Source organism: Setaria italica, chromosome V (assembly GCF_000263155.2).
Source record: "Setaria italica strain Yugu1 chromosome V, Setaria_italica_v2.0, whole genome shotgun sequence".
In the NCBI taxonomy this organism is placed as follows: domain Eukaryota; kingdom Viridiplantae; phylum Streptophyta; class Magnoliopsida; order Poales; family Poaceae; genus Setaria; species Setaria italica.
The window spans coordinates 10,775,706-10,784,883 of NC_028454.1; the positions used below are offsets into that span (position 1 = coordinate 10,775,706).

Genomic DNA, 9,178 nt, shown 5'->3' on the forward strand with positions numbered 1-9,178 from the left:
TACGTGCATCGTAAATCCTTAGAGGTGGGAGGTACCTATAATTCCAGGCCATAGCTTTCTCCATGAGGAAAAAAAATATAAAGAAAAATGAGGGTTCTCTTCTCATAGAAGAAATTGTAGGAAAAGAACCAACAAGCCTGGCTAATTACAAATCTCCTTTTTTTTTTGGGCAAATCTCCTTTGCAAAGTTTGCTTCGCTCACTGATGCGCGCCTCGAAGCCCGCCCAAACCCCGGAAGCGGCGACCCCTCGTCATCTCCGTCCAATATAGATCGGACGGCACATGTTCCCGCAACTCCCTCCCGCACCCCTCCCCTTCTCTCACTCGCCAGTTAGCTGTACCCCACCATTCCCCGCTTTCAATCGGCAAGAGAAAAAAACAAACCCCGAGAGGAGGAAAAAAAGCTCGAGAAGAGCAAACCCTAGGCTCCTGTGGCGCGGACGAAATCCTAATTCGCCGAGTTGGATCGGACCAGGCAAGGGGCTTTTGCCACAGATCGGCGCTCCCCCGTCCTCGGATTCGATTCGGCAGCTCAATTTGTCGGCGATCCGTGGCTGGATCTTCTCACCGCCCGCCGCCTCTCTCGCCCCCTTTCTCTCGATCCGTCTGCGATACACAAAGCACTCCGCCGCTCATCTACCCTCCGCCGCCCCAGCCGACGCCTCCGGGACCCGGAGGCAAGCTGTCCGTGCCGGTCCGCCGCCGACGCCTGACGCTGACGAAGGCCTCTAAGGTACTTTTTTCCGTCCACAGATCTGCGATTTGCTTTTATTGTTTGGATGGCAAAACGGGTTGATGAGGTGATTGTGGGTACACTGGTTCTGTAGGATTGCAGATGAAAGGATGATTGATACTTTTTCTGTGAACTTGCTTTGGATTCAACTGAACCCCCATGCTCCTCGCCAAGTCCGCCCCTGATCTGGGAGCGGAACTTTACGTATGATGGGAGGAGAAATTCTGGGAAAATCTGCTCTTTTCATCCGTGGGCTCGTGAATGGAATCCAGTGGCGGTGATAAGCCCACCGCAACAGATGCTACTGAGTCGGTGCTGGGTTTAGATGGTGAGGAGACTCTGTCTGAGAGGGAATCTGTTGGTGCACGGCAAGGCCCTGTCTTGCCTAATGGGGGTGGAAAGGAGGCTCCTTCAAGCAGTTCATCTGTCGGGAGTAAGAGGAAGCGGAACAACTTGGGTTCTAATCAATCTGAACTCAATGAGCCAGGAACGCCGAGTTCCAGTTCTGTGATTCCACATGGAGTATAGATAGTTTGGATGACCGTCACCAACCCTCATTGTCGAGAAATAAGAATAACTACTCTGAGCATTCAGTTACTTCTGCTGGAGTTACAGTGATCAGGCAGCCTCGTGGTGTCTTGAGGTTAAGGAAGCTGCCCCAGAATGTCAGTACTGAGAGTTGGACTGGTGGTCATAGTATTCCACAAGCCAATGGAGTTCCTAGTTCCACCCAACTCTCGAGTAGGAACAAGAGAGGGGAATCAATTGTGCCCAAGGGGAACAGAGTTGGTGGTGATGACCCTGTCAGTTGCTTGAGAACTGAGAATGGTACTTGTGATCATGATACTGGCGCAAAGTTCTGTTCTGAAACTGAATTCTCAGTTGAAAAGCAGTCTCATCTTTCAGGTGAACCCCCTAAAGCTGTTCATGTTGACAAGGATAGCTGTGGCCATGTAAAAGATGATGATGGTGTTAATTTGGAAGAAGATGCTGCCAGGATGCTCTGTTCCCTATCAGATAACAGATGTGCAGGATCACCAAGGAAGAAAATGAAATCACCGGATGGGTCATCAAAGAGACATTTTCCTCAGAATTCAAATCATTTCAAGAATTCATACAAAAAGATCAAGGATGTACCTGGTCCAGCTAGGTTGCTGAGGAAGCGTGATGATAAAGTTCCATTCAGGAAGCGCCGTCCACGGCGGCATTTTTATGAAGTCAGCCCTCGCGATGTGGATCCATTTTGCATTGTAAAAGAGAGGATCAGGGTTTTTTGGCCTCTTGATGAGACTTGGTACTTTGGCCTGGTCAAGGAATATGATCCGGTTAGAAAGTTACATCATGTAAGGTATGATGATAAGGATGAAGAATGGATCAATCTTCAAAACGAGAGGATTAAGCTTCTTTTTTTGCCTGCTGAAGCTCGTAATAGATCTAAATGCAACAATTCAAGGTCAGCGTTTAAACCGAAGTATGAACAGGGTGACCGAGAAGACATGGATGGAAGCAATACAGAGAGTTCTGAGTCTGGTCCCATCAGCTCATGGTTGGCACAACCAAACGAAGCAAAATCTGCTACACTCAGTAACATCAGCAAGCAAGATCACGCTCATTCTGATATTCCAATTTTATTTGACCAAAAGCAGTGCCACAGTTCTGGTGCCAAGCATGATGGGCTGTTGCCTAATGATCCTATACCAGGTAGAGCACCTGCAAATGGTGGTGCAGAAGTTCTCAATGATAGGATCACACCTGTGGACAGGAGATTTCGCTTTGTTTATTCTAGGAGGCGATTTTGCAGAAAAAAGAATGGATTTCTCAACACTTCAGAACAGAATTCTAATTCCCAAAGAAGTGCAAGTCCTGCTATGGTTCTTGCTACACTTCCTTGTGTGCAATCTGGTAGTGAAACTGGTGCTTCAGTGACATATGTCATACTGTTATTGAGCCTCCCATTGAAACCTGTTTATAAATTGATTCGTGAAGCCTGTTGTGTTTGGGTTTCCAATGCCCTCTTTCTCCTTCAGCATGGTACACTGGTTGCCTTGTGGCCTGTTGTTCAGCTGGACATACTTCTTGTCGATAATGTTTTAGGCTTGAGGCATATCCTTCTTGAGACATGCTTGAGATCAGCAGTATCTCTTTTTTGTTTACTTGTTGGAAGCTTCAAGCGGTGTCCTAGGCAGAGAACTACCAAGGCATCGACAATGCCATGCACCTCGATCAAATTTCAGATATCTGGTGTGCATGGTAGACGCCAAGTAGTGTTTATGCTATTCAGCTTCGTTGGGGTAGAGAAATCAAAATGGGAACACCTGCAAGGAAAGCTGCAATACCAGTGTTCAAAAAGGGAGTTCTCTAAAGGTTGCACAAATGACGTTGTTCATAGAGGCCTTTCTTCAATTGATCCTTTCTCGAAGGTACCATTCCTGCTTTTCCGGTTAAATTTTGAGTGATGTTTGCACTGACTATCTTAATTGCATTCCCAAAAGAATGTAAACAGCCTTGCATGCTTGGTGTGCAGCAGGAACCCAACACCCCCCTTCCCCCCCGGGGGACGTTGAGGCTTAGTTCTGGTTGCAAAACTTGTTCTGATGTTTTCTTTTAGAATAGCATTAAAATGGCTTCATCTTTTTGGATGCACTCCTAGAATTTATGTGAGGTTATCCATAATCAGTTTCTGGTTATCCGAGGAAGTTGAACTGCTACCTGGCCAAGTGATGGACTGTCATCCTTTCTCTTACTTTGTATATGACTATGCTATATACTTGTTCAACTCTTTTTCCTTGAATAGCTAGGCTGCTAACATTGTTTAGATTCTGCAAAAATGTAGCTTTGTCGATCTGTTATGTTACGATTCAATTGAATCTGTATAATTGCCCATGTAATTTACATTAATACTCCAGGGCACTGGAATTGCATAATGTGCATTGGTTCTGTTTAGTCACCATAATTGAAACATGTGTGTTTTTTGTTTCCTACTCATGTCAATGATTTATTGATTTAGTATTGTTGTTAGTTTGTTATGTGGGTCCCTCTATATTATCTGTTGGAGTATGTGTGTATTATGGCCCAATAAGGCCCATGTATGACTGCTATATAGCTACCCACTAGGGTTAGCCCAAGAGATAAGATTTACCCTCTAATATTATCCTTCTGTATTAAAGGGGTGTTTGGTTTCAGGGACTAAAGTTTAGTCCCTGTCACATCGAATGTTTATATACTAATTAGGAGTATTAAATTTAGGTTAATTATAAAACCAATTGCATAAATGAAGGCTAATTCGCCAGACGATAAGCCTATTAATCCATGATTAGTACATATTTACTGTAGCATCACATGGTCAAATCATGGACTAATTAGGCTTAATAGATTCCTCTCGCGAATTAGCCTTCATTTATGCAATTGGTTTTGTAATTAACCTATATTTAATACTCCTAATTAGTATCTAAACATTCGATGTGACAGGGACTAAACTTTAGTCCTTGGAACCAAACACCCCCTAATTATAGCCTCCATCTTGTTATTTCTTGTGAAGTTATTCATGCCTCAGTAATTCTTCAACACCTTATGTTGTGCTGGTGCCTACGCCTCCTGTGATTCATATATGAATGTGAATTGCTGTTACTCAATGGAAATACACATTTAACTGCTGTTTATTTAGTGATCTACTCCTTTCTGAGCAATCCATTATTTTGTCATTGATCTTCTACACCTAGTTTTTAACATTATCTAATTCATTGCTAAAAACATTGTGCTAAAGTTCTATATTTGTAGAAAATCAACTGAGCATTGTTCAATCTTTTCTGTTAAACAGGATTTTGATGTTCAGGAGGCTGACTTTCTTCCAGAATCAAATTATTCAGATACTGAACCTGTCATTTATTGTCTTGATGAGCAGTGTAAATTTGCTCGCAATGTTCTGGACGTGACAACTGCACCTTCACTACTGCTTTGCCACCACTTGAAATCGTTAACTGAAATCAATTTGATTAATGGTTCGCAACAATCCATTTCATTTGCTTTGGATGAGAATCAGCAGCTTTTGGTAACGGAACGTTCATCTGGTACAGTTCGTCCTGTGCCTCCTAGAGTTTGTTCACTTAATCTCAGTTCATCACCTGATAGTCCATTGGATATGGCTTCTGCTAGTTGTACAGACCAAACTCGCTCAACTAGTAGGGAATTCAAGACTGCTGAAAGCACTGTAAGCCCAGAATGTAATGGTGGCAATACTGGTGATGCAAACATAATGCGCAGAAAGTTTCTAGATCAAAATGGGCCTTATCTTGATGCTGATAAACCATGTTCCTACAATCTTAATGTTATTTGCTCTCCACAGAAGTCTTCAGAGAGGCATCTTTCCATCAATATTCCTCAAGATAAGGTGATTGATGCACCGAATGACAAACCTCTTAACAAAGATGAAAAAGACAAGCAACCAGTATCTAACTTGGTCCAGGAATTGAATGAACATCCAATTGGTCGTGCTACACCAACTGCCCCCAGGACTACCTATCATCGGAACCGGTTTACATCTATATCACGCACTTTTGGAGATGGTTCAAAATTACTGCCAGAAGACCTCATGGTGACTGGCTTTGCTGGTGGTTCTAAGAAGCCACGAAGTCAGGTTTCATACTCAATTTCTCCTAGAAGTGAGGAATTTGGCATAAAAAACAAAGGCCATTTTCGCAAGATACAGTCTCATAGCAGTGCTAAGATAAATGATGCAAAGAAACTTCCTGATAGTTCTAGAAGTGGGCATAGCAGTCCGGAGTCATTGACTTGCGTTGCAAATGTTCTGGTTACAGTGGGTGATAGGGGTTGGAGGGAGTATGATACCCAGATCACAATGGACTCCGATGGTCAGAGTGAACGGAGGATATGTGTGAAGCTTGCAGAAGGAAAGAAGTATGCTCACAAGGTCTGTCAAGTTTTGCAGCCTGGGGCCACAAACCGTTATACACATGCTATGATGTGGAAAGGTGGGGCTGAATGGTGCCTAGAATTTCCTGACAGAAGCCAGTGGTTGGTTTTCAAGCAAATGCATGACGAATGTTATAGCCATAACATCAGAGCTGCGTCTGTGAGAAACATTCCAATCCCTGGTGTCTGCTTGGTTGAAGTCCCTGATGATAATGATGTTGTATCCTTTGTGCGATCTGAAGATTATCTTGGCCACATTGGAACAGATGTTGAAATTGCTCTTGATGAATCCCGTGTGGTGTATGACATGGACAGTGATGATGAAGAGTGGATATCAAGTTGGAGGAAATTCTTAGTTGGAGATGACATCACTGCACATGAATTGGCAGAAGATTTGTTTGAGAGGGTTATGGACAAATTAGAGAAGTTTGCATATAGCCATAACTGCAATGAGCTCAGCACTGATCAGATGAAGGAAATGGATATTGATAATGTACCACTGGACATTATTGAAGTGATACATGCATATTGGCAAGATAAGAGGCAGAAAAAAGGAATGCCGCTTATTCGACATTTTCAGGTGAGCATATATTTTAGCTTTTTATTTATTTTTGGCATGTTGTCTTGAGATTGTTGTTGTTTTTAGTGATTCTTTGATTTGTGTAATACAGAAACCAGGTGAACATTAGATATTTGTTACCTTGCTCTGTTATTATGTCTCATGTAATGTTTAGTAAACGGTCTGGGCTTCTTCATGGTCCTAGCTTCAACTAGATATAGGTAGCTGCATTACACTTACAAGGGGTCTGGACATATTTATTTATATACTAGAAAGCAGGTGAACATTGGGTAGTGGTTATCTAGCTCCTTTATTATGTTTCATGTAATGTTGTACTGAAGTGTGCAAAAGTTTTTCCCTTGCATCTCGGTCACTTTTACAGCAAGCATTGACCCGCGTCCACTGGCAAAGAGTTGGTAGCAGCTTTGAGATCTTTTGAGCCGGTAGAATTGACATTATTTTGCAAACAATTTTTTACTTTCTTTGTTCTCAGCTTTGATACTTTCAATCAAGTGAAGTAAAGCACCATACTGTGAGTGGAAACGGTTTTGAAGCTATTTACATTTGGTTGCAAATCCATTGTGCTCCTGAGTATTGTTCTGATCAGTTTTAGAACTGGATCCTCCTGGGATCTTTTAGTTGCTTATTCGTTGTATAGCTAGATATGAAATCCTTCTTTTCGAATGCAGTTGTAAATAGTGGCATTAAAGCAAATTGTTTGGTAATTGTTAGTTTTCTTCTTATTTATCTATGGTCACGACATCTTTCATACCAAACAGATCACTATGGTCCACCAAAATAATGGCTGAGAAATGGGTACATACTTATTCTAACTTTTACATCATTTTCATTTTTCAGTCTGCTATGTGGAAGATCTACGAGCAGCAGCTACATGAATGGGAATCGACTGTATACAGAATGCAGGGTTCATCAAATGGGTACCAAGAAAAGAAATTGCCTCCCAAACCAGCATTGTTTGCCTTCTGTTTGAAGCCTCGCGGACTCCATGTACCATACAAGGGGCCGAAGCAGCGTTCTCATAAGAAGCTTATGTCCACAGGCTGCCATAGCTTTTCGAGAGAGCACGAGGGCTTTTACCGACAAGGTACTCTTCCTTAATGGCTACCAATCTAATGATTGTTTTGCATTTTCCTGTTTGCTAATGTGTATTCCTTTTGTCCAGTATCAGGCAGGAAATACAATGAATACATTGGGGATGGGAGGATATGTGAACCATACGACAGTGGTTCTCTTTATTCCCCAACAGGGTATTCTCCCAGGTTCTCTACAAGAACAGATTCCCCTCGGGCGTTCGATGCCTCGGAAAGAAGCTCTACACCAAGATTTTTCAGGACTAATAGTGTGAAAAGGAGTGCAAGCTTTGCATTCTCTGATGATCACCAGCCATCACCTTCCTTCCGCCATCAGAAAGTAAAGCGAGGTGTGGCTGACCACTGGAACACTGTCATTCATGAATGGCAGAACTCGAAGCACCTCTTCCCAGGCTCATCCCGTGTTGATATTGAGGAGCTCAAGCTGCGTGATGCCGCGGGTGCAGCGCAGCATGCAGCTGCCATGGCGAAGCTCAAGAGGGAAAAGGCTCATTGCCTGATGCGCAAGGCTGATCTTGCCCTCCATAAGGCCACGGTGGCACTCATGATTGCTGATGCGATTAAATCCTCCAGCAGGGATACCTTCCGGGATGGTAGAAGGGATTTGAGGGATGAGGAACGCTGACATCTTTTCTTCTCCTTTTTGCCACGAGCCCCTGGTGCATACATGCAACTTGAGCTCGCTGGATCTTTCGCTGACGAAAGGAGCTTGTTTGCTCCAGTCGATCTAGTCAGTAGATAGCATCCCCCTCCTCTCTTTTTCCTCCATTGCATCTCCTGTACATAAGTTTTTATTGTTCCTTTTCTCCTCCTTATTTAGACCTTCCGGTTAACATGTTGCCCGGTGAAGAATGGGCCAGAATGGTAGGTCAGCTATCTGTTGGTACAATCTGGCATGTTGTCCGCATAGTGGCTATGTTGTCTCATGGTTGAGTCACTCCGTAGAATGTGACTGTTTGGGTATTTTGGGGCTTCTAGCCGCTATCATACAAAAACAATGGAAAGATGAATGAAAGGCACAGTACAGGGTGTAGTGCCTCTGAAACTGACATGTGGTCCATCTGGCGTGTGTACATGTTCTGCCTTTCTGTTTCTTTCTTTCATGGATGCTCCAAGCTAGAATTCACTTAATAGTGATGTGAACGAGGACACGAACACGAAAATCGTACCACATGTTGCCTTTTTGCTATCTCAATACAGAATAAGGTAATACTGTGCCCAATCTACGTACGGCACCAATGAATTTAAGGAAAAGCCACGTCCATGTGTGGCTTCAAAACGGATTCTAACCTTGTCTACTATGTCCGTGAGTGCGTGGCTTGTGAAGAAGTGATACTGCACGCCACACAAAGGCCATGGGCTCGGGTCTACTTGTGATCCTTAACCTAAGAGGAACGAGGACGTTGTTTGTTGGGGAAGGGGGAGGGACAGTCGGTTTTCCGTCTTTAAATATATGATATTTGAGATAAAATAGTTCATCTTGAAATAATTAGCATGTTCTAAATGTTATATTTTAAAACTAATAGATAATACACATATTGTAAGCTTTAATGATGGCATGTGGTGAAAAATGTGAGGGCATGGAGGGAAAAGGTGAGGTTAGGGTTCAAAAAGTTCGTGGTACTTCGTAGAGATAGGTTTTGCATGCATCAATTCATAGGAATGCATGTACGGCGTTTCGTGAAAAAAAAAAGGTTTAGCTAAGTAATTTTCATTCATTTGATAAACAAAAGGAGCTCAATACTTGCTAATTCAACAACCCCTCAACCAAAACAAGAAATTATTCCCACATTCACCCTCCTTTTTCCCCCATTACCATGAACTTATTATCACAACTTCGCGAGC

The 9,178-nt window shown here is 43.0% G+C and overlaps 1 protein-coding gene across 1 annotated transcript; it reads left to right on the forward strand.

Annotated features, from left to right (window-relative positions):
- The first annotated feature begins 345 nt into the window (after positions 1-345).
- LOC101759346 lies at positions 346-8,391 on the forward strand. The gene is given in 6 exon segments (XM_004968364.3): positions 346-733; positions 828-1,238; positions 1,241-3,153; positions 4,551-6,242; positions 7,080-7,326; positions 7,405-8,391. Coding segments are annotated over 5 exon segments (4,650 nt in total). The 5' UTR covers positions 346-733; positions 828-994; the 3' UTR covers positions 7,959-8,391.
- The last annotated feature ends 787 nt before the right edge of the window (positions 8,392-9,178 follow it).